Source organism: Podarcis raffonei, chromosome 2, assembly GCF_027172205.1.
Source record: "Podarcis raffonei isolate rPodRaf1 chromosome 2, rPodRaf1.pri, whole genome shotgun sequence".
Classification (NCBI taxonomy): domain Eukaryota; kingdom Metazoa; phylum Chordata; class Lepidosauria; order Squamata; family Lacertidae; genus Podarcis; species Podarcis raffonei.
In genome coordinates this window covers 106,378,304-106,404,187 of record NC_070603.1, presented here as the reverse complement: position 1 = coordinate 106,404,187, position 25,884 = coordinate 106,378,304, and the positions used below count along the sequence as shown (strand labels likewise).

At 48.9% G+C, this 25,884-nt stretch overlaps 1 protein-coding gene across 5 annotated transcripts; it reads left to right on the top strand.

The window, feature by feature from the left end:
• Nucleotides 1–1,278: 1,278 nt before the first annotated feature.
• Nucleotides 1,279–17,539, top strand: CRELD1 (cysteine rich with EGF like domains 1). 5 transcript variants are annotated; one of them, XM_053378485.1, is made up of 11 exons: nt 1,279–1,560; nt 5,916–6,108; nt 6,804–6,886; nt 7,519–7,629; nt 7,994–8,085; nt 11,053–11,229; nt 12,997–13,092; nt 13,597–13,680; nt 13,986–14,081; nt 15,215–15,361; nt 16,115–17,539. In XM_053378485.1, the coding sequence occupies exons 1-11, from the start codon at nt 1,367–1,369 to the stop codon at nt 16,333–16,335; spliced, it is 1,494 nt and encodes a 497-aa protein (XP_053234460.1). In that variant the 5' UTR covers nt 1,279–1,366; the 3' UTR covers nt 16,336–17,539. The 5 variants fall into 5 exon arrangements, with proteins under 5 accessions (XP_053234460.1, XP_053234461.1, XP_053234462.1 ...); XM_053378486.1 differs by having other exon boundaries at nt 1,301–1,560; nt 5,952–6,108; XM_053378487.1 differs by having other exon boundaries at nt 1,460–1,556; nt 5,952–6,108.
• The last annotated feature ends 8,345 nt before the right edge of the window (nt 17,540–25,884 follow it).

Below are 25,884 nucleotides of genomic sequence, written 5' to 3'. Positions count from 1 at the left end.
CCTCAGAGTTCTATGTTCCCCAGAGCCCTTTCTAGCATCCCATCTGAACCTTGTCCAATTTGCATGGTTTCACACCCCGGTTAGGCCTGGCCATGCCGTCCTGCAGAACACAACACCTGCTTGACCAGACAACAGGTCCACCTAGTTCAGTGTCCTCTTCCCCACAGTGGCTGACCGGGGGATGCTTTCAGGTTGCGTAATTATAGTTTACTGGGTGGCCTTGCACAACAAACTCACTTCCCTAAAATATCCATCACACTGTAACAAAGTGTTTTCCAGCACTGAAACTTAAATTCTGATTTCACAAGGAAACTCATCTCCCCTCCATCCTGCCCTGCCCTGTCTATGTTTGCCCTGTTGCAAGATTTGGCAATATCACAAAGCACTGTGAAATCCTTATTGGCTGTACAGTGGTACCTCGGGTTAAGTACTTAATTCGTTCCGGAGGTCCGTTCTTAACCTGAAACTGTTCTTAACCTGAAGCACCACTTTAGCTAATGGAATGCCCCTCCTGCTGCCGCTGCACCACCAGAGCACGTTTTCTGTTCTCATCCTGAAGCAAAGTTCTTAACCTGAGGTAATATTTCTGGGTTAGCGGAGTCTGTAACCTGAAGCGTATGTAACCTGAAGCGTATGTAACCCGAGGTACCACTGTATTTCTGGGTTAGCGGAGTCTGCAACCTGAAGCGTATGTAACCTGAAGCGTATGTAACCCGAGGTACCACTGTATATAAAATATTATAGAAACACCTGTCATTAAATGCAGCAAATGTCTATTGGGGAAGGTGTTTAGGGGAATTCCCCAGTGTTCTTTGGGGCTCAAAATACTAAGGCTGCATACCCTGTGTGTGCGCCCCCCAAAACCCAGGAACCTTAGTATACCCCTCATGGTGCTACAATTCCCAGCACCTTTCAGCTACACTTACCAGGATTCTCTGGGGTGGGGGAATATGCTTTCAATGTATGGTGTGCACGAAGTGACGGGTTTTGTCAGAAAACTCGACTCCCCGCGCACCCCCGCCACGGATACCCCGTCCGTTTGGCAGACATTTTACGCCTGAGGTTAGACGGAGGATGGGATCTGGTCTCGTCCAGGATCTGCTTTGGAGAAACAACACGCTGGGTCACGCTGCGCAGCAGCAGCACCTTCCCTTGCTTGCTGCTTGCTGCTGCCTCTATTCTGCGGCAGAGGCGCAGAGCTCAGCCGTTTGCAGCGCAGTCTCTCTCCCCTCCTCGGAGCCGCATCCTGGGCCCGAGCTGCGTCTTTACGCGCCCTGACAGGTGCTGCTCCGCGGGGCGGCGGGGACGGAGCTCGCCGATTGGCAACTCGCGAGGAGATCGGGATGATGTAACCGCACACGTCCCGATGCCATTGGCGGAGAGGCGGTCCCGGCCAGCTGACCGAGGTCCATTGGGCAGGCGGAGGTGTACTTCCCCGCTCCTAGCCTCGGTTGCTGCAAGCAGCCCCGTGCGCAAAAGTGGGCGCTGCTCCCCGCCGGCCTCGCCCCTGCCGGCCCGCGCAGGCTCCCCGGAAGGGCGAGCGGGGGCGAGGGAAGGTAGGTGCCCCGGACACGGGTGGGGGAGATCGGAACAAACAGGTCCTTTCCCCCGCGGGGAGTGGAGAATGGGTGGGCATCGCGCGCTTCCCCACCCTCCGGTTTGTCTGCAGCCTCTCCTCTCCGCCTTAGGGCGCACCGTCGCCTGCCGGAGAGGTCAGAGCCACCGTCTCTCTCTCTCTAAGGCCTTCGTGGGTGGGTCCGGGCCACAGGCCTAGCCAGGGTCCCATGCTGCTCCCTCCATAAATTGCGATCCCCGGTTAGATGCGGCCGGTGCTTGTTTTTGCAAATAAATCCCATTTATTGCGGACTTGCTCCCGAGCAAGCGCGCGATGGATTGCCCTGGGTGCAGAAGCGCCGCACGCGATGAATGGCAGGATTTTGCTAAATTCAAACCAGGCGTTGGACAGTCAGTCAGGATGGCGGAAATCAGGTGCTAGGGGTGCCAACTTGGAAAAATAAATAAATTGTGGGGGGCCAAGTAAGCCCTGACCAGCATAATCGATCACATGACACAGTACACAGACACCCACCATTTGAATGGGAATGCCCACCAACTTTGTGGGGGGCCCGGCCCCTAGGAGTTGGCTCCTACGTCGGGTGAATGGCTGCTCTAACTCGCCTCAATAGACGGCGAAGCCTAGCGGGTTATGGTTTTCATTCTGCATAAATTAATCCCAAATAATGGTTATGCAGTGTGAGGATTAGCGCAAGATGCAAAATGGAGTTCACTCTTAATAGGTGGCTCCACCCAGGATCTATGGATCGCCGGACTGGGGCTGGTTTCTCCATCAAATGTGGTCTGGGCGCTCCTGGGTTTTCCCTTCTGTTCTATAGCAATGTGATGCCCTCCAGTTGCGGCTAGACTACAGCTCCCATCATCCTTCACCATTAGCCGTGCCGGCCTGTTTGTTTGTTGTATACCCCAGGAGGTAGGTTAGGTTGAGAGTGAGTGACTGGACCAAGGTCACCCAGTGAGCTTCATGGCCAAGTGGAGACTTGAATCCTGGTCTCCCAGGTCCTAGTCTTAACCACGACGCCTCTCTGACTCATGGGAACTGTAGTCCCAACAGCATCCAGAGGGCACCGCGTTGATTGCCCCTGCTCTATAGATAGGAAGTTGATGGGCAGAGGCTCAAAGGCTTCTGTATGTGGGTGTGTTTTAAAATGCTATGTGAATTGGTTCTTTTATTTCAGGCTTCCTGAAACTCGGCCCTCCAGATGTTTTGAGACTACAATTCCCATCATCCCTGACCACTGGTCCTGCTAGGGATCATGGGAGTTGTAGGCCAAAAACATCTGGAGGGCTGAGTTTTGTATGCTAATCAATGTATAGTTATGCAGAACTACCTGCCCTGGGACCTTAGGGTGGGTTAATAATAATAATAATAATAATAATAATAATAATAATAATAATGGATGCTCAGATTCCCAAAAAACAGGGTTGAAGCACAATCCACAGATTTGCTCCTTGTTATTAGCTTGGAATTCAAATGATGCTTGGGGAGAAGCAGTTCACAGTGGCCTGTTGCCCAGGATTTATTTCATTTAGAAAATCTTTACTATTGATCACCATCTGAGGCCCTTTTTCATGTGCCTGGAGGGTGGCAACACAAGAACAGGCCTTTTCAGTGGTGGCTCCCTGATTGCAGAATGCTCTCCCCAGGGTGGTTCTGGCACCTTCATTACATAGCGCCAGCTGCCAGGTAAAAAAAAATTCATTTTTTTGCCAGGCTCTTAATCTTACCTGTGGCCACCTAAAATAGGATTGTCTTTTTTAATTTTTCTCCCATTTTCCCTTTTATGCCAGTTTCAGTGTATGTAATTCATTGATTATTTATTGCGAGTCGCTTTGAGTTACCTTGGTTTAAAAAAAGTGAGCAATAAATTTAATAAATAAAAATAAATGTAGAGGAGACCATTTGTTCGTCTAAGAGCATCAGATTCTGTACCGTGAAACTCCCTGAGGTAAAAATGTTCAGGCCCCTGGCCAGAGTAAGGCTCTTGAAAGCAGATAAAATGTTATTTCCTGATTTCAAGCCTACATATGTTTTGGATTCCAACTTCCACCAGTCCAGGCTTCACGGCCAGCTGTCAGGGTGGATGAGATTTGGAGTCCAAGCGCACGTGGAGAGCATCATATTGGGAAAGGCCTAACCCTGATTCTTCTCTCCTGCCCAGAGCAATTTAACAATGTCCTCCATATGCACCACACGTGCACCCTGGGCCCACTATTTTGTATCTCGTTCCAATTCATAGAAATCATAGAATTGTAGAGTTGGGACCCTAAGCACCATCTAGTCCAACCCCTTGCAATGCAGGGAAATGCAGCTGTCCTACTCGAACCTGCAACCTTGGCATTATCAGCACCACGCTTTAACCAACTGTTGACATCGTAAGGGCTGTAATGAATGAACCTAAGTTTGCTGTGCCCATTAACTTCAGTGGCTGTATTCCGAGTTGGCATAGCATTGAATCCCATAATTCCACGGGGCAGAGAGTAGATCCCACAAGCCTGTAGCTTGCCATTTTTCGTATCCTGAGCTCTAGGCTGGGATCTACCAGTGCTGCAGAGGGGATAATCACATCTTCCTCCTCCTGGCTTTATTTAGCAGTGAGAGCACTTTGACAGCTACGAGGACCTGTTCCAGGCCTGTATTTTTAGGCAGAGATTCCTTCGCTCGCATCCTGGAAACAGCTTCGGAAGCTGGCGTCAGGCCCCAGGATCTGAATTTGCAATATCCGGTGCTGGCTGGGGGTCTGCTCTCCTCTGCAACAACTAGCCTGGAGAGGCGCTTTTTCCTCACTACACAACATGCCTGCTCAGCTTGCGAGACGGCAAGATGGCTGCCACGTACAGTGGTCTTCCTGGTGCTTGACAGCCCCTCTCCCAGCCCCCAATTGTGAAGGTCTCTCAGACAGGTGGCAAAGACAGGTTTCTGCAACTAGCGGACTGCGCTGGCTGCTACAGAGAAAGGCCTAGCCAGGCAGCCCAGATGCATTGTGGGCCATTCAGAAAGGTTTCTGAGTCATAGCACAGTTTCTGGGTAGGCCTCAACCCATAAAATCCTAAGAATCATAGAATCATAGAATCATAGAGTTGGAAGAGACCACAAGGGCCATCTAGTCCAACCCCCTGCCAAGCAGGAAACACCATCAGAGCACTCCTGACATATGGTTGTCAAGCCTCTGCTTAAAGACCTCCAAAGAAGGAGACTCCACCACACTCCTTGGCAGCAAATTCCACTGTCGAACAGCTCTTACTGTCAGGAAGTTCTTCCTAATGTTTAGGTGGAATCTTCTTTCTTGTAGTTTGGATCCATTGCTCCGTGTCCGCTTCTCTGGAGCAGCAGAAAACAACCTTTCTCCCTCCTCTATGTGACATCCTTTTATATATTTGAACATGGCTATCATATCACCCCTTAACCTCCTCTTCTCCAGGCTAAATATGCCCAGCTCCCTTAGCCGTTCCTCATAAGGCATCGTTTCCAGGCCTTTGACCATTTTGGTTGCCCTCCTCTGGACACGTTCCAGTTTGTCAGTGTCCTTCTTGAACTGTGGTGCCCAGAACTGGACACAGTACTCCAGGTGAGGTCTGACCAGAGCAGAATACAGTGGCACTATTACTTCCCTTGATCTAGATGCTATACTCCTATTGATGCAGCCCAGAATTGCATTGGCTTTTTTAGCTGCCGCGTCACACTGTTGGCTCATGTCAAGTTTGTGGTCAACCAAGACTCCTAGATCCTTTTCACATGTAGTGCTCTCAAGCCAGGTGTCACCCATCTTGTATTTGTGCCTCTCCAAGAGTTGGAGGGGATCTTGTGGCTCGTCTTGTCCTGGCCCCAATGAAGGGGATCCAAACCTAGGGCACCCCAAAGTCTAGCTGAAGGCTTCCAGGAAGCAAGAGCCAGCAAGCAACCCATCTAATGGCATGCACGCCATTCATTTAAAGCAGATGACTTCATGAGCGTAGCCAGGATTAATGGTGGGAGGGCAGGCTTTATGTTGGGGGAGGCAGAACCTCAGTTAGTTAAGTATTTTTATGCATGACTTTCTCCCTAGAGCCCTGGGAACTGTAGTTTACCCCCCTCGGCACTACGGTTCCCAGCACCCTTAAACTACAATTCCCAGGATTCTTGGGAGGGTATCAGGTGCTTTCAATGTATGGTGCTTTTGCAGCCCGACTCCATCGCTGAAGAAAAAGCAATGAGTGTTCAGTGTTACTAATTCACTGCAGAGGATAAATATTGAAAAAGAAATAAAAAATCAGAATAATCAGCTTCTATCGCAGGAAGGGGGCGGGTGGAGATTTCACATCCTGGCATTGCTGGTGAGATTTGCAAGCTTTTCCAACAGGACCACCCACTTGAAGGCTCCTCCTCTTTCTTCCAGCCCGGTCCCTGCCCTCCTGAAGATGGCTTTGCCCTGGAGGAAGATGGCGTCTGCTTGGCTCCCGCTTCTTTTGCTGCTCCTCGGGGTTCCAAGCGGGAGCCCTTCGCAGCAAGAGCCCTGCCAGACGTGCCGCGACCTGGCCAGCAACTTCAATAAGGTGGGAGGCTTGAAAGAGCATTTCGGTTTGGGCTGGGGTGTGTGACCGCTTTTGCACAAAGTAGGGACACGGCTGGCGCTGTGGGTTAAACCACAGAGCCTAGGACTTGCTGATCAGAAGGTCGGCGGTTTGAATCCCCAAAACGGGGTGAGCTCCCGTTGCTCGGTCCCTTTTCCTGCCAACCTAGCAATTCGAAAGCACGCCAGTGCAAGTAGATAAATAGGTACCGCTCCAGCGGGAAGGTAAACAGCGTTTCCGTGCGCTGCATGGTTTGCCAGAAGCAGCTTAGTCATGCTGGCCACATGACCCAGAAGCTGTATACTGGCTCCCTCGGCCAATAAAGCGAGATTAGCGCCGCAACCCCAGAGTCGCCCACGACTGGACCTAATAGTCAGTAGTAGTAGGGACCTGCAAGCATTTTGAGATGGGATGCTATGCGGTCTCCAGCCTAGCCCCTGAGCTCCTGTCTCCTAGGAGGGCTAGGACTGGAGCAATAGGAAGACAGACAGACAGAGGTAGGGGGTGGGGGTTCAAGCAGAGGGACTTGATGAGCCTGTGTTTTAAAGCTCAAGGATGTGTGGGTTGCTGCATGCAGGTTGTGGGGTGAAAGGGTTGCTGCGCTCAGGGTTGCTGGGGGAAGGGGAGGCAAAAAAATTAGTTTTGGGATTGCTGTGAGCCTTCTCCTGCCTTCCCAGGGTCTGGAGCGGACACAGCGAGAGAACTTCGGGGGCGGGAACACAGCCTGGGAAGAAGAGAAGCTTGCAAAATATGCAAACAGGTGACCTGAGGTCTGGGCTGGGCCAGGCCGTTGGTGAGACGCTGCTGCCTTGATGGGAGGGGTGGGGTGGGGATGGCAAACCTTCACTAATAATCCTGATCATGAAAGAGCTCCGAAAAATCAGCACGGCCAAGATGGCGCCGTTAAATGTAGTCTGCGACCTCTGCTGCAGAATTAAGCAGAGGACGGAAAACTCCGGCTGAAGCTGACACTCTGGATTGTTAAAAGCAAGTTACTAGCCCTCAGGATTAAAGGAAATGTTGTCAGCCCTGACAAACATCTTGCCTGTTTATTCCATGATAGCGCAGCTGTCGCCCACGAGCTCCCCAGGGTGGCTTGTCGGCCATATTGCCACCTCCTGACTTTACTCAGGGGGGGCAAAAGGGAACTCCTTAGGGACTGGCTGCTTGAGCAGAGTAAACGCAAGCTCTCCTGGTGGAGTTTTGAGAAGAAGATAGGGCCAGCCGGGCTTTGCTGGTCAAAAGAGGGACAGAGGTTTACAGATGGTTGATTGGGCAGTAGACTGGTTAGCAGGGGAAGCAGAGAGGGCAGACTTTGTAACGCTGGTGGAGGGACTGCTTTGGTTTTCCCAGCTGCCTTGATGTTCACCCGGCCTCTTTCCCTCCTTTCAGTGAGACCCGCCTGTTGGAAGTCTTGGAGGGTGTGTGCGCCACCTCAGACTTTGCATGCCACCAGCTGTTGGAGCAGGGAGAAGACCACGTGGAGCATTGGTGGTTCCATGAGTGAGTGGGAAAGAGCGAGAGTTTCCATAATGAAATGTTTCCTTACACATCCTGCTTCTGGTTCAATGCTCAGTATGTTTGTAGCTATAGGCCAGGGATGGGGAATATGTGGCCCTCCAGGTGTGGTTGAACCACAGCTCCCATCATCCCTCCCTGCTGACTGGGCCTGATGGGAGTCCAGCAACAACAGGAGGGCCACAGGTGTCTCTATCCTTGCCTGATAGAACATCTCTTCCGAGGGGTCTTTCCTGCCTAATTCTGGCTGCTCCATTCTTGGGCGCAGTGGAAGAGCTGTGCAGGGCCTGTGGTATCAATTAGTCCCAGCATGGGACCAGGGCAGTAACAGAGGCTCTCTTTTCCCCAGGCAGCGACAGCACCCTGACTTTTTCCAGTGGCTCTGCATGGATGCGCTGAAACTCTGCTGCCCTCCCGGTACTTACGGCCCTGACTGCCACAGTAAGTGGTGCTGTGCGGCTTCCTGTGTTGTTGCGATGATGAGTGATCAGTGCCATGTACCTCAAACGCACTCTGATACCACTTTTGCAGTCATTTACAATCAGTCTTTTTACGCGGTTGGCGCTGTGGGTAAAACCTCAGCGCCTAGGACTTGCCGATCGTATGGTCGGCGGTTCGAATCCCTGCGGCGGGGTGAGCTCCCGTCGTTCGGTCCCAGCTCCTGCCCACCTAGCAGTTCGAAAGCACCCTTAAGTGCAAGTAGATAAATAGGTACCGCTTTATAGCGGGAAGGTAAACGGCGTTTCCGTGTGCTGCGCTGGTGCAGGCTCGCCAGAGCAGCTTCGTCACGCTAGCCACGTGACCCGGAAGTGTCTGCGGACAGCGCTGGCCCCCGGCCTCTTAAGTGAGATGGGCGCGCAACCCTAGAGTCGGTCACGACTGGCCCTTACGGGCAGGGGTACCTTTACCTTACAATTTGTCTTTTTACAATCCTGGGAACTGTAGTTTGGTCCAGGTGCTGATATCACAGAGCTACGACTCCCAGCACCCTTAACAAACTACAGTTCCCAGGATTCTCCATCAAGTGGTGCAATAGCACTTTCAATGTATGGAGTAGGTGTGACCTCTGAGTTTATATGCTGGATGCCTCAGTTCCCTATTGGGGGTCACTCATATACACTCGTTTGCGCTGTGGGATATTTCTTTGGCTGGTTTGCTGGGAGTGGCTTCTTTCCAAATCAGCCCTCCATATCCAAAGAGGACTTGTCCCAAGGTACTTTATTGTGAAAGACTGATGGATGGGAAAGCGGGGAGGGAGAGTCTTGTTTTTCCTAAAAAGCTAGGTCAGTGGTGGCGAACCTGTGACGCGCATGCCAGAGAAGGCACTCAGTGTTAGGAGCTCATCCTACACTTGAGTAGGACCCTGGTAGAGACACATGCCCGACAGGCATGTTCTCTCCCTCCTGGTCATTCGTTAGGGAGCTTCAAAAGCTTTCTTCAGCCCAAACATCACAGCGACCGATGCCAACAGACATCAGCACACTTAGGGATCAAGCAGAGTCTTCGCAGCTTGCGTGACAGACCTCAGCATTTTGGCTAATCTACTTTATTTACCTATAAACATACACGGAGCACTGCAACATGGCTCCCTCTCTCTCTAGCATCAGACAGCAAAGAGAAAAGAACAAAGGACAACAGTCCCACTTCACGGAACACAGTAACACAAACATCCTGCCTTCATCACTTCCCACTTTGTGGAGTCAAAACATATACCGTCATGTGATAGACAACAATCCCATGACTGCAATCATGGAGCAGGAATTCTAACACTCAGAACCCTCTCTGTGGGCACATGCCGTCGCCCCAGCAGGGCCATAGCTTCTGTGCTGGGGGTGGGAGAGGAGGAGGAGGAGGAAGGCTCACGCACATCCAAAGTCTGCAGCCCTGGTACCATAGCAAGCAGGCAAGGGATGTCACTGCCCCCCCCAGCCTGCTCCACTTCTGAGAGATCCCCGCCTCCACTCCTGCTTGCAGGCGAGTAGGAGTAGGATCGGGTTGCTCCACTAGGCAGCGTTGCTGCTTGCATGGGAACAGGAGCTGGATCAGGGCTGCTCAGCTGGGGAGGTGCAGGCTCCGTCACACTTTCCGTTGAGGGGTTCGTGGCTGCAGTCCCCTCAAGGGAGAAGTTTAAAGGGGCCCCCACCTCTGCATCAGATCCCCTGCAACCCCATGAAGGCAGCCAGGCTGAATAGGTGCTGGGGTTGGGGAAGGTGGAGGCAGCCCGGAAGCTGCATCTGAGAGCCCCTGCACCGCCTGAAGGCAGCCAAGCGCTCCAGGGGCTCTCAGATGCACACAAGTAGGAGCGGGATCGGGCAGCTCAGCTGAGTTATGCCATAAAATTATATATCAATGGAAATATAATTTAATGAAGAATGTAGTGTAGTAACTTTATGAAGAATTATTTATTACAACAGCAGTCATGAAGAAGAAACGTGAAACACACAGAAGAAATGAAAGATACAGGTTAAATTGCCGTGTTGGCACTCTGCGATAAATAAGTGGGTTTTGGGTTGCAGTTTGGGCACTCTGTCTCTAAAAGGTTCGCCATCACTGAACTACTACTACTACTACTACTAATAATAATAATAATAATTTTTAATTATACCCCGCCCTCCCCAGCCAAGGCCGGGCTCAGGGCGGCTAACAAGCAATAATAAAAATAAGTTGAATGAATACAACTTAAAAACAAAATTAAAATACAGCATTAAAATATTGAAACATTAAAATATTAAAATGTAGCCTCATCTCAGGAGGAGAAAGGAAAAGAAAAAAGAAAGAGGGGGAGGGAATCAAATTGGAAAAGCACTGGGTGAATATGCTCCCATGGCAGAGACCCTGTGAGGAGCCTCGCTGCAGCATTCTGCACCCGCTGGAGTTTCTGGGACAGCTTCAAGGGCAGCCCCGCGTAGAGCGAATTACAGTAGTCAAGCCTGGAGGTGACCGTCGCATGGATCGCTGTGGCCAGGTCAGGGCGGGAAAGGTGCATTTAGGATTATCAGCCCCCCAGAAAGTGTGGCTGGTTGATGGAATCCAGCGATTGTTAATCATGTTGTCCACTTCTTGGGTTTGAGGGATAGCTCAGTTGGTAGAGCACGAGACTCTTAATCTCAGGGCTGTGGGTTCAAGTCCCCCATTGGGCAAAAGATTCCTTCACTGTAGGGGGTTGTACTAGGTGACCCTCAAGGTCCCTTCCGACTACAGTCTATGATTCTAAGGGAAGCTGGCCAAATTGAAGTGGTGGAGTATGCGGGCAGCTGGGGCCCTTGAACAGAGACAGACACAGAATTGTTACCGTTCCAGAGTAAATGCGTATTGAATGGGGTCGTGTGCTGAATCGGGCGGTCTGCGCGTTGCCATTTAAGGTCAAGCGACTGCTGAACCCCGGCATTTACTCACATCTCTCCACAGCTTGCCCTGGGGGTGCCCAGAAGCCTTGCAGCGGGTATGGACAGTGCGACGGTGATGGCACACGCAGGGGCACCGGCCTGTGCATGTGCCAGACGGGTTACGGTGGCCCCTTCTGTTCCGAATGTGGAGATGGCTACTACGAAGCTTCTCGCAACGATAGCCACCTGGTATGTGCGGGTATGTAGTGTGCCCATGCTTTGCTAGACTGGGGGCAGGGTCTGGAGATGTAAGCTCTGCTGCCCGTGCTGGCTAGGGCTGGTTAGTGACTTCCCTTCCTGCCACCCCCTTCCTTTCTTGTTTCCCTTGAATACTCACAACCACACTGTTCCTGAGCTTCCCCCTGTCTGTGGTGGAATGGGGTTCCGAAAATCTCCACAATATTCCGTTAAATAAAACGTATAAACCTCATTGTATCCATCTATCAGGGACGCGGGTGGCGCTGTGGGTTAAACCACAGAGCCTAGGACTTGCCAATCAGAAGGTTGGCGGTTTGAATCCCAGCAACGGGGTGAGCTCCCGTTGCTCAGTCCCTGCTCCTGCTTTCCTAGCAGTTCAAAAGCACGTCAAAGTGCAAGTAGATAAATAGGTACCGCTCCGGCGGGAAGGTAAACGCCGTTTCCGTGCGCTGCTCTGGTTCGCCAGAAGTGGCTTAGTCATGCTGGCCACATGACCCGGAAGCTGTACGCCCGCTCCCTCGGCCAATAAAGCTAGATGAGCGCTGCAACCCCAGAGTCGGTCACGACTGGACCTAATGGTCATGGGTCCCTTTACCTTTTTTATCCATTTATCTGTTATATAAGCTGGTGTACACATTCCCCTGGCATCCCCAGGCATGTACACATACTCTAAATAAGGCAATATAGTAATATGTTACACTATATTATTATTTATTAAATATGTATGACACCCTACATCCGTAGATCTCAGGGCTGTTTATAGCATACAGTGTAATAATAGTTATATTTATTGCTTAGCGTCACTATTAGCACGTATTACTAAAAGAATATTTAGGAACACAGGAATCTGCTTCATTCCAGGTCAGACTGTCTGTTTATCTAGCCCAGGGATAGCCAATGTGACATCCTCCAGATGTTGCCAAACTACAACTCCCATCAGCCTCATCCAGCAACAATCAGTAGTCAAGAATGATGGGAGTTGTAGTCCAACATCTGGAGTCCTGTCTAATCTTTCTGGCAGTGACTCTCCAGAGCTTGAGGCAGAGAGGGATCTTTCCCCCATTTGATCTTTTTCGGTGAATGAGCCAGATGTTAAACCTGTGCCCTCCTAGTTGCTCTGCCTCTGAGCCCTTGAGGTTGGGGCTGAACCCTTGTTACCACTGTACCACCTGGCCTCCTTGAGCCCTGTTTCTTAAAACTGGTTTTAATCGTCTAAACACTGGCCCTGTCTGTAGGTACGGTCACCACAGCTGATCACTCTTACCGATGGAATATTTTCAACCTTGGCTGAATTAAGTGAAACACATAGCGAGCTGCCTTTATACAAAGTCAGACCAATGGACCATGTGCCTCAGTATTGTCTACACTGGCTGGCAGCAGCTCCCTGAGGTTGCAGGTAGAGAACCATGCCTGGGATGGAACCTGGGGCCTTCTGCATCCCAGGCAGATGGCTTTACCACTGAGCTACTGCCCTTCCTCAAAAGCGGAAGTGTCACAGACATGATTTTACATTCCTCACCACTCTATCAGGTTGAATGGTGCCTGCGTTTCCTGTTTACCTCCCCCCCTTATCATCTTAGGCCTGAGGGTGTTGAAGTGCTGTGTAGGCCCCCTATGCTGGGGAGTAATGTCTCCCTTCCTTACTCACAACAGTCCGCTTCCGTAGTTCGTATCAGTCCTTCGTGAGCTATTACTCTAGTCTGGGCTTGGAAAGATGGGGAGCTTTTTGCTCTTCCCCCCTACACACTAGGCTCTCTTCCCCTCTCAGAGTGCTACCGGGCCTGCGGACGCTGTTCAGGCCCCGAAGATTCAAGCTGCCTGCGCTGCAAGAGGGGCTGGATGCTTCATGACCGAAGGTGCATTGGTGAGTTTGTGGGACTAGGCTGGAAAGAATCCATGGTTGCTTAGCAACCAGTGAAAAAGGATTTGAGGTACTGTGTATTTTGGATATAGGTACCTTGCAGGGACATGGTTGGCGCTGTGGGTTAAACCACAGAGCAGGGTGAGCTCCTGTTGCTCAGTCCCTGCTCCTGCCCACCTAGCAGTTTGAAAGCACGTCAAAGTGCAAGTAGATAAATAGGTACCGCTCCGGCGGGAAGGTAAACGGCGTTTCTGTGCGCCGCTCTGGTTCGCCACGTGACCCGGAAGCTGTTCACTGGCTCCCTCGGCCAATAAAGCAAGATGAGCGCCGCAACCCCAGAGTCGTCCGCGACTGGACCTAACGGTCAGGGGTCCCTTTACCTTTACCTTGCAGGGTGGTGCTGATTATTGGGGGGGGGGGCAAAGGAAGATGATTCCCACATGGGGAGAGAACAGGAACTGCTCTGCGTGAGCCCTGGGTTGACAGATCTCTCTTTGTCCCACACAGACATAGATGAATGTGGCACAGACATGGCGCACTGCCGGGCCAACCAGTTTTGCGTCAACACCGAGGGGTCCTACGAGTGCCGAGGTAAGAGCCCCCGAGCCTTAAAAGTGTGCTGCCCTTAGACAAGTGACTCGGCTCTGCAGAACAATTTATAGCACTGTACCCTGTTCCTCCACCACAACCCCCTTCCTGGACAAAATAAAAATGTATATTCCAGGTTGGACCGATCACTCTTTTGCTGGGGTGGAGAAGGAGGAGGAGAAATATAAGAAGCAAGGGCTTGAGAACAAAGCCCATTTGGAAACCTTCACCAACAGAACTTTAGCGTTCCTTGTCCGCATCCAGTTTCCAGACCTGCCTCTTAATCTTGCCTTTCCCTTTCTGTTCAGATTGTGCCAAGGCCTGCATTGGCTGCATGGGTGCCGGGCCTTCCCGCTGCAAGAAATGCAACAAGGGTTATCGGCGCGATGGTGTCAAGTGCCTTGGTGAGCCCTCTCAAGCAGTTATCTCACAGCTAACCCTTCCCTGCGTGACAAAGCTAGTAGACAAAGCTCTGCCTTTTGTTTGGCCTATCAATGAAGCATCATTTAAGGCTGCTGTTCTATTCCTGCCAGTCATCTGACTGTCCGTTGTCGCTGTAACTTTGGGAGCTTCTCTGTGCCTCCCCCCCCCCAATTTTCTGTTTCCTTTCTGGAATCCTGGGTCCCTTTTATCGCTGTGCATCTTTCAGCAATCAGTTTCTTCGTACACTTAGGAACTCACTGGCTAGTGATGCCAGGCAGGCACCCGCTTAAAACATTTCTGTTCAGGGAAGCGGATCTAGACACATGGATGTGAATGTGCTGTAATCTTATTTATTTATTTATTTATTTGTTTTGTTTTACTGTTATTTATTAAATTTGTATACTCGTAGATGTCAGGGTGGTTCACTACATAAAATTACAATATAAAAAACACAAAATACAGTGGTACCTCACGTTACATACGCTTCAGGTTACATACTCCGCTAACCCAGAAATAGTGCTTCAGGTTAAGAACTTTGCTTCAGGATGAGAACAGAAATCGTGCTCCGGCGGCATGGCAGCAGCAGGAGGCCCCATTAGCTAAAGTGGTGCTTCAGGTTAAGAACAGTTTCAGGTTAAGTACTGACCTCCGTAACGAATTAAGTACCACTGTACATAATAAAGGTACCACTGTACATAATAAAAATAAAAGCAAAGATGACCCAATAATCCCCCCCTTCCACATTTAAAAGGGCATTGAATGCCAGTCAGCGAAAGACCTGGTTGTTTTTGCCTGGTTGTCTAAATTAATGACGGCGCCAGCCGAATCTCCCTGGGGAGAGCATTCCACAAATGGGGAGCCTGCAGAAAAGGCCCATTTACTCTTAATTTTCTTTTACCCCTTTAATTTTCATTATTTTAAATGTATTTATTTTTAATTGATGATTTTTATTGTTTCTTGGGAAATCACTAGAAGGTTTTGCTACAGTCAAGCGATAGAATGCTCTCTGTCTGTATATAAGGTGGGAGGGTTGGGGCCTAGAAAGGTTATTCCACCCTCTGTGGGGAAATGGTTCCTCACCACCTAGTGTGACTCCCATGCCCCCTTCTCCCAGATGTGGATGAATGCGCTGGGGACATGGAAGAACTTGTATGCACAGGCGCCAATGAGGCCTGTGAGAACACGGACGGCAGCTACCGGTGTGTCTGCGCAGAGGGACATGTTCGCAAGGAGGGGATCTGTGTGGAAGACAAACCCCCAGGTAAACCTCAGCAGCAGCAGCAGCATCGCTCTTTACAGCACATGTTCTCTAGCTGGGGAATTGGAGGAGGCAATGGTGCCCTGTGGGGGTCAGTCTCTAGGGCTTGCCTTCTACCCCGGAAGCAGTTTCGTCGGCCATTTTGTAGGTTGCTGTGTAGGTTTGTTCAGAAGATGACTTTTGCCTAACAAACCAAGTCTCTCATAAGTGGTCTGGCTCCACAGAAAAGTTAACGCTACCTGTCAGACAAGGCTTCCTTCTTATGGAGACAGGCATTCAAGATACAGCATTACATGCAAATGTAAACACTTTGATACAAGTTTTCAGAACGATGGCGAGAGTTTGCTTCCCAAGTGAGGAGGGCCAGCTGGTGCCATCAGCTCCTGAAGTTCGCCTGAGGATATTTTTGCATTGCTTATTCGAATATTTTAAATCACACTCTGTCTTTACAGAAAGGCGGCACATAATGAATGCAATTAGTAATAAATAAATCGCCTGTTGTAGCAAAGCCATCAAAGAGGCCAGCACATTTATTATGCCATGAGTCATAGTGCTGTGGCCACGAAGACTTGTGACATGATAAATTTGTCCGTCCTTTCAGTCTCTCTCATTTCTATTTAATGCTAAGTGTGGAGGTAAAATGCAAAATCAGACCAAAGTTGTGGCTTTTATTAAAACTCGGTGCAGCCACTAGGAGGCTCTAGGTGACAAAAGCCGTCAGTTTCCCTTTCTTACGACTTGTTCCGTCTCCCACAGATGCTCCCGAGAAAGGATTCTTTGACGACATCACGGATGACGAGGTGGTTGTGCTGCAGCAGATGTTCTTCGGTGCCATCATCTGTGCCCTGGCCACCCTAGCTGCGAAAGGAGACATGGTCTTCACCGCCATTTTCATTGGTGCCGTGGCCGCTATGGCTGGCTACTGGCTGTCTGAGCGCAGTGACCGCGTGCTGGACGGCTTTATCAAAGGCAGATAGTGCACGGGCCAAGTGAACGTCCCCTTCTGCGTCCTGCCTCAGAGAGCCAGCTGGTGGGCAGGAATCCCTTGACCTCACCCCTTTAAAAATCCAGATTCAAGAGGCAGAAAGACCAGGCCATATCCTGCTCTGGGCTGTTGGTAGCCTTGGCCTAGCATGCTGTGAAGGTAGAAAGGGGACGCGAGAGGAAATGTGCTCTACAGTCCCAGTTTGGCTTGAGAGGAGGGCTGTTGGCTTCAGATGGAGGGGGGAAGTACCCCTTAATGGTGCAAGAGGACTGATCTGGGTCACCATCAGTGGGGCCTGAAAAACAGGTCCCCGTTACTCTCTGACTGGCCTGGCCCTCACTGCATGTGGGATGATCTCAAGTGTGTTCCTACCTGTGAATTCCAGTCTCCCCCACACTGGTCAACTCAGGTGGACCAGGAAAAAGCTTGTCTCACTGTGAAAAGAAACACAGGGTGGGTGAGCTTGGAATTGCTCCCTGCTGGCTCTTGGAGGGGCTGCCTCTATGGCTGGGAGCTGATCTACACGTTATGCTGGAGGAAATGGCAAAAACTGAGGCAGTACCATTCTGGACGGTTAGCACGTTGAATGCTTCTCCCACCTAAAAAAAAATATCCCTGCATTCAGTGAGCCAGCACCATCACTGAGAATCATAACTGTCAACTTTCCCCTTTTTAAAAGGGAAATTCCCTTATACCGAATAGGATTCATTGCAAGACAAGGGAAAAGTTGACAGCTATGGTGAGAATGGTTTAAGGCATGGCTAGGGAACCTGAAGTCTCCTAGTTATTGGTGAACCCCCATCATTCCTGATCACACTGTACTGGCTGGGGTTGATGGGTGTCCCACAATATCTGGAGGACCACATGTTCCCTATCTCTGATTTAGGGCATAACCTTCTCCCTGATAGGCTAGCTTACTTAATGCAGGGAGTTCTATTGGGAGGGAGCATTCAAAGGTAAGGTACCACTCCCCCCTGCCGTCTGAAGTGGTACAGTCCAGAATTCTATTTTCCCCGCCAGTCTCTCCTTGCCTCCTTCTGCATAATGTGTGAAACAGCTCCGGTGCTGCCAAGGGGTAGCGTGTGAGGCAGAGGAAAGCTTGATTGGCACGCATGCCCATCCTTGCCCCTTTACATCTGCCCACTCAACCATTTGTCCGTCCATGTCTCAGGAAATTAAAGGTCTCTCTGTCCACATCTCATGTGGTTCTGGCTCTCTCTCTCCTGCGCTAATTCCAATTCTAGTGCAGGGTGTGTGTCAAAGCTTGGGACGAGGCCTGCTATCTCAGCCACTCTTAGATTTAAGGCATTGGTTCTAAAAATAAACACTGAAAAATCTTGCTGGTTACTTCGCACACACGTGACACACAAACAACTGCATACTCTTGGAAGCGGCTCTCTGAATATCCTCTTCTTCCTCCCTTTGCTACCCCCCCAAAAAAAAACTCCTTGTGAGTGTCCTCTCATGTTGTGCAGATAAACTGCTGGCATTTCCAGCAGGGTCAAAACAGGGTAACAAGGGAATATTTCCCTCTGCAGGCCTTTGGAGAGCTCAACACTTATTGTGCTTGTCAGAGGAGGCCCTTCTCTGTGTTCCACATTTTGGAGAAGTATATAAGAATTGCCATATTCCCAAAAGTGAAAATCTGCACAAAGTTGTTGGATGGTAGGGTTTTTTGGTCCATGTTGTTGTCCCTCCAAAAAATATGTTTTTGGGCTTTTCTTGGATTTTTAAAGCATTTATTTTATTTTATTCATATTTTATTTTCTATTTTCAATAATTTAACAATTTAACATCCATATTACTTACTTGTTCATCCCTTCTAGACTTCCCCTCACCCTACCACTGGTTTCCAATTTCTCCCCTTTATTACCTTACACATCTTTAGTTTTCTATTCAGTTACAAGTCCGTTGATAACCCTAATTCACATGACTTCATAGATACTATGTCAATCCTGCTAATGTTTTCAAGTCTACAGTGGAGCTTAAGATAGTGTATAAATTTAGTCCAGTCTTGGTCCTGGATTTTCACGGCCCTCTTTGCCATTTCGGCATAGTCTATCGTCTTAGTTATCCATTCCTCCTTTGTTGGTACTTCCTCTTCTTTCCATTTCTGGGCAAGTAGCATCCTTGCGGCTATATTAAAAGCATTAAAAAAATAAAATTACCCCTACTTGCCATACGTCCAGGTTTCCCTGGACATTTTGCCAATTCAGCAAAAATCTGCTCAGATGCCATTTTGCAGCCCGATTCCTGGACGTATGACAGCCCTATATGCAAAAGAGCGGGACTTTGCTCTGGGACTTTGCTATGGAATGAATGCTCCCCGCCCCCTGTGGGAGATATGTCTGGCAACCACCAGTGCATTCATTTCGACACCAAGTTAAAACCTTTTTATTTCTCCGGGCGTCCTGCACCACAATTATTCTTTTCTTAGCTAACTAGATTGTGTTATTTCTCTTTAAGTTTGCTTCATTGTTTGTCAGCCTAAAAAGCTACCTTTAGACTGAGCCAGACTCTAGATCAGTATTTCCTACACGGATTGGCAGCAGCTCTTTGGGGCCTGGCGTTCAAACAGGAGTCTCTTCCACTGCTACCTGGACACTGAACGTGAGGCTACTGCCACTCAGCTAGGACCCTTCCCATTTTTTTATTTCTGCAGTTTCACATTTCTTTGTATGCTGGTGGGAAATCCCTTTGATGAAGACTAACTTTCCCCCTTTAAAAAAAACAAAACACAAGTAAGATAAGCATTTGGGAAATGGTTGCTGAAGTGAAGCCTCCTGCTCACTCCCCCCACTTCACAATATCATTATTTATTAAATTTATACCCCACCCTTCCTCCCAAAGGAGCCCAGGGTGGCAAAGATGTAGTGTGTCTTCTGGAAGGGGGAGGGGGAGTAAATGAGATTTTCCTGCAGTTTAAGGGGTGGCAGATGATACCCAGCTGTTTTGAAGCAAGTAGATGACCGAACCTTCTCGGTTCCCACCCCACAAACCTTTGCTCCCTTATCCCTCTTTTCCCAGTTGTTCCAGTTGCTCAAAACAGTGCAGTCAGAGATTTAGCCCCCGACTTTCGACAGGATTAGTCAGGGTAGCTACTGCCTCTCTCTCCCTTTATCAGTCCATTCATAGCTGTTGAGCTCTTCAGAGGTCCTGCCCTCCATCACACCTTTGGTGTCAAGTTTCCAATAGCTCTGCGATGTTTCAAAGGACGCCTCACGCAGACAACCACCCATTGTTCCAAGGGAAAGCCAGTTGATCTTGGTAATCTTTGCTGCCCCGGGTTACAGCAGCCATTCCCAGAATTCATTGCTTCTGAGGCCAAGTGCCTGAAAGCATAAATAACATTTTCTGCCCCTATCAAGCCAATGAGCCTCTGAACAAGTTCCTGAGTTAAATGCCTTTGCACACAAGAGAGAACCTCTTGTAGCTTCTACTAAAGACATGAGAGATTATTCTGTCGCCCGCCCACCCAAATGTGAATATGATAATCTCCTGAACCACCCCCACGGTACTCTCTTAGTCAGATTTAGTTGTCTCACTCCACGTACGGCACGCGGTCGCCAGTCTCAGTTATTAGAATCCTGCTTCCATCCATAAACAATGAAACGGTATGAAAATTCGTTTCGACTGTATTCCTGCCAGGCTGCGGGGGAGAATGACTAAGAAATGGAAGCACTTTTGTCAAATTGAAAATGCTTTGCGTGACTGTAAACGCCTTCATAATAAATGGCTTCTCTTCATAATAACAGCTTGGTTTTCTGAAAAGGGTGACAGCAATATCTTCCAAGGGAACAAGGCAAGCTGGCAGGTGATGTAGCTTCATGCCTGAGAGCTGGCCTTTGAATTGCAAATCAGGAGCAAGCCTGGCGGGTTGCTGGCAAGGAGTGCATAGCTCATCTCAAACTGCAGCTGCGCAGGTGCACCACTGCAGCTGGAAGTTGGGCCTTGAGACGATACACCCCACATTTCTGCCTTTACTGTTAGCATATGCAGTCAGTACAGTATGTATTACCTTCCACACAGGACTCTGTGGTGCTCCGATCTTCAGAAATAAGCAAGGAAATAAAATATTCTGCCCTGACAAGCTGGATTCTGTGGTCTTTAAATCGTACCAGTCTGCATTACAGTGGTACGATTACCTCAGGTTACAGACACTTCAGGTTACAGATGCTTCAGGTTACAGACTCCGCTAACCCAGAAACAGTACCTCAGGTTAAGAACTTTACTTCAGGATGAGAACAGAAATTGTGCGGCGGCAGCGGGAGGCCCCATTAGCTAAAGAGGTACCTCAGGTTAAGAACAGTTTCAGGTTAAGAACGGATCTCCAGAACGAATTAAGTTCTTAACCTGAGGTACCACTGTATATGGCTTTCCTCTGCATACTTTTATTATTCTGCATTTTTGCTAGTCATAGTGGGGAGCTGTGCTGGACACTGAAATCTTACGCAGACCGCCCCTCTCTCTTTCCAAAAAGTGTTACTGGGATCTTTTAAAGAAAAAGGGAAATTATGCCGGGTCTCACATGCAGACAGCCAGTCAATTCCAACAAAAGTTGTGTACACGTTACCAGTTTAAATCGCAGCTAGGATGTTCTTTTTTCCTAATTCAGATCAAAAAAGGTTTTGAGGGGGAAACACATTTAAATGCAGAATTTCATAAGGAACGACAGGACAGATATGGATCAGGGCTAACGTTGCTTCCCAAACACATGGTGTAAGCTCACTGCATGCAGATGATGATGATGATTAATTTGTACCCTGCTTTTCTCCCTGACGAGAATCAAGGCAGCTTTAAGATAAAAATAAAAGCTGCAATTCTGTATGCATCTACTCAAAAATGACCCCCCATGGAGTTCAATCAGACTTAATCAGATTGCCGTCTCAGTTGGTCTTAAAGGCCCATATATTTTAAAACCTATCTTCATGAGGGTTAGAAACTTGCTTTAAAAAACAAACAAACACGCACACACACAGGCTGATATTTCAATTTCCACTAGTCTAAAAGTCTACAGTTACAAGCGAGTTGCAAGGCTTTCATGCCCGAATGGCTGTAGGATGCCTTGTATGACCACCCAGCTACCAAATTGTAGGGTGGTGGAGAGAAAGGTTAGCCATAGACCACATATGTTATATGCAGAAGATCCTGGGTTCATGGTGTAGCCAAGGTCTGCTCATTGCAAGAGGAGTAGAAAGTGGTTGGTTGCTGTGTGCAGCTAGCTGAACGGGATAAAAAGGTTTAACAAGCTATATTCGTAACCCTATACTGCTGCTTCATTTGTGAATTTAATATCTGCTGCTGGGGATCTCTCCCAGCAGGAAAGTATGCAAAGCTCCACATTTTGAATCCAGGTACCCAGCCATTTTCTTTTGTCGTTCACAGGGCTTCTTAATATTTCCCTCCCGGCAAGAGGCTGCAGATGTTGGCTCTTTGCTGAAATGCCGGGAGATGCTTCTACGATAGGGCTGCCACACGTCCGGGAATTGGGCTGGAAAATGGCATCCGGGAGGATTTTTGGCAAAATGTCCGGGGAAACCTGGACATACGGCAAGTTGGGCTCAACAACTTCCAACACCCCCCTCAACAAAACCCCAAACCTCTGCCTGGATTTTCACTTTTGGGAATATGGGAACCCTAGCTAAAGGCCTGTGTGGCTAAGTCTGCACCACAGCCAACGCTGTCCTTCATGTGAGGGTGCCGTTCCAGTTCAAAGAATTGTAACAGAGCAGCTTCTGTTCCCTCAAGCCTCCCAGGCCTCCCATAGCCTCTCATCCTGCCACTGCAATTCAATCAGCTGGGGAAGGGAAGGCAGGCAAACGTGTCTGAGGGAAGCTGGAGTGCTATTTTGGATTTCAGCTGGGAGCATAATTCATCACGTTTCAAAGATGTTCGTTGCCACTGCTTTTTTATTTATTTTTGCTCATAACTGTAGCCGTAGGAACAGCTTAGGCCACATGTGCAGAGACACGCACGCCAATTTCTGCTTTTTGAAATCAAGGGGTTTTGTGCTATTGAATATCTGGCATGTATAACCCGTGGTTACACAAGCCTGCTTATGTGCATTAACAGACGGAGGTGGCGAAGTTCTGAGGTGACAGAATGGACCGAAGGCAGGACGTCAAATTTCTTAAATATTTCCTCACATGAAAATATTCCTCCCTGCGTGTAGTGAGCCAGCACGTTATGGATTATGGGCCATGCAAAAGCAGAAGCAGGCTTGAAAAAACATACTTGGTAACTCACTTGGTGTGACGGTCCTTCAAATACAAAGGCCATCTTCAAATATCTGAAAGGCTGTGTCACACAGATGATGGAGCAAACTGGTTTTGTGTTGCTCCACACAGACGGCAAGACCTGAGCCAACAGATTCGAACTCCAAGAAAGGAGATATCGACTAAACACTAGGAAGAATTTCCTGATGGCACAAGCAGCTTAACAGTAGAATAGAGAGTGTTGGAAGATCGTACATACAATCGTAGAGTTGGAAGACACCATGCCCATCTAGTCCACACCCCTGCAATATCTCAGTGTTAGATGGAGGATTCTGGCCCCATCTGCACTATATCTTTAAAGCAGAGTGATACCACTTTAAACAGTCACGGCTTCCCCCCAAAGAATCCTGGGAACTGTAGTTTGTTAAGGGTGTTTAGAGTTGTTAGGAGGTCCATAGCCCTCTCAGAGTTACGTTTTCAGAGTGGCTCGACAGCCAGTCCCTCTTCCCAGAGAACTCTGGAAACTGAGGCTCTGTGAGGGGCATAGGGATCTCCTAACAACTGTCAGCACCCTTCTGAAACTACAATTCCCAGGATTGGGGTGTGTGTGAACTATTCAAAGTGGTATGAGCCTGCTTTGAATGTATACTGCAGATGAGGCCTAAATGACCTTGTGCCCAACCACAACCAACAGAATTTTGCAATGTATTTCAGTTTGCATAATTTTGACAGGCTGAAGCTGGATCCGGCTTCTCTTGGTTCAGAGTCTGGGCTGCTTTTGCACAGAATTTAGATATTATTTCACACAGTCCTGACCACCACAGCCCTCCCTGCCCGCCCCCTTCCCAGCAGCTCTCTGTTGTTTCACAGACACTCACACAAACACCCCATCGCTAGACTGCCGTCCTTAGCAGGTGCCCATCTTGACCTCTGGTATTACTACTAGCCATGGCGCCATTTGCACTGTGTCTGCCCTCTTGCCGCATTGGCTGTTTGCAGTGTCATAACATGGTTTTATACTCTGTGTAACCAGCAAGAGATGGCAGACATGCAGCAGGCCCCCTCATCTCTCTCGAAGCATCCAGTTCTGCCTTAAGTGGCTTGGCCTATTTATAGCTTAGGCTGTGCTAACCTTATCCACAAAGAAGAGAACCGATGCAGGAGCTACGGCCAGGAGGGAGGCCAAATTGGGGCTGACGTCTGGATCTCCTCTGGGGAGGAATGGGGTGGGGTTTCTTGAAGCCCAATCTTACAAAGAAACAGGATTCAGAGCAGCTGGTCTGCAAGATCACATAAGTAACGGACATGAAATAAATCTTTTGCCAAGCCCCTTAAAATCTTCCTTTCCCCCTGCCTCTTTCTTGGTTTGTAGTTTTTCTCAGCTGGGAGTGGGGGTTCAAACACACACAGGTGTATATAAAACAAATAAAATAAAATAAAAAAATTCCAGTAGCACCTCAGAGACCAACTTAGTTACTGCATGCACACTTCTTCAGATACCACACGAAAGCTCATACCAATAACTAACTTAGTTGGTCTAAGGTGCTACTGGAAGGATTTTTAAAATTTTATTTATTTCATTTTGTTTCAACTACGGCAGATCAACATGGCTACCTACCTATAACTAGGTGTATATAAGTATTTGAGCAGTGGCGCTGAGGAGTGGTTACGCGGGACCAGAAACTAGGGAGACCTGGGTTCAAATCCATGCCACTCAGCCATGTAGCTCACTGGATGACTTTGGGCCAGTCATTATTGCTCAGCTTGACTTACCTCTCAGGGTTGTTCAGAGGCTCCAATGTGTGCAGGGAGAGACATGACTGCTGCCCTCAGCTCCTTAGTGGCAAGGGATTAAATATATTTAATGTAGATGGGTGGTTGTCAACTTAAAGTTTCATCCAAGAGCGCACTCACTGCAATCAATGAACGTAACCAAGTTAGGCGGGCTCTGAATAAAACTTAGCTGAATACCACCCTCTGTGTTTAATAAACAGGTTGTGCACCAGGGATCAAATTTAGGGGACGATTGCCCTCATGTCCTGCATGGGGGGGACGCAGGTGGCACTGTGGTCTAAACCACTGAGCCTCTCGGGCTTGCCGATCAGAAGGTCGGCAGTTCGAATCCCCGCAACGGGGTGAGCTCCCGTTGCTCGATCCCTGCTCCTGCCAACCTAGCAGTTCGAAAGCACATCAAACTGCAAGTAGATAAATAAGCGGGAAGGTAAATGGCATTTCCATGCACTGCTCTGGTTCGCCAGTCATGCTGGCCACATGATCCGGAAGCCGTACGCCGGCTCCCTCGGCCAGTAAAGCGAGATGAGCGTTGCAACCCCAGAGTCGTCTGCGACTGGACCTAACAGTCAGGGGTCCCTTTACCTTTACCTGCATGTGGGCTTCCTGAAGGCATCTGGATGAGGCCACTATGAGAACAGGATGTTGGTCTAGATGGGCCTTTGGCCTGATCCACCAGGGCTTTTCTAATATTCCCATGTGTGGCTTTCAAATTCAAAGACTATGATAGGGCTGTTATGGCTGGAGTCCATTGGGGTTGTTGGGGCAGAAGGTAGAAGGCCCAACATTTGGTGGCACCAGAGATGTAATTCTGAGACACCTTAACTTGGAGGAAATATTGTTTTAACAGAAAGTGGAGTAGATAGACATTCGCATCGACTGAAGGTTTTAAATACAGTGGTACCTCGTGTTACAGACGCTTCAGGTTACAGACGCCGCTAACCCAGAAATAGTACCTCAGGTTAAGGATGGTTTCAAGTTAAGAACGGACGTCTGGAACAAATTAAGTTCCTATCCTGAGGTACCACTGTAACAATATTCTTTTTTTTTTTATGTAACCGGCAGATGGGAAAATGGAAGTTCATCTTCTGTGATTTTTGCTAATGTTTATTTTCTTATGCCTTCTTTCTTTTTCTCTCTCACTTCTCTCTCAGTTGTCCTTTTCTTTCCTTTTTCTTCTCTGTTTTGTATCTTTCGTAACTGCAGCTTTGTTGTTTTATGGAAAATATTAATTAAAAAACATTTTTTTAAAAAAATAGGTGGCGCCAGAACCAATGGCGGGCTGAGTTCTACAAGGGGAACACTGAGGCTAAGGAGGGAGACGCTGACAGGCAACTCCACCTCATGAAGGAGACACACAGGTTGTTAAGGAGACACACCGGAGCGGTTACTCGCCCTAGTGGACCAGCTTCCACTGTCTGCATGCGCTTTCCCTCAGAGCTTCACCCTCACAGCCCTTCTTCGCTCTTCCGTCACAAATGAAGTGTTTTGTAACCCCTCTGAGTCCCACAGAACTGGGCAAGAAACTATATCCG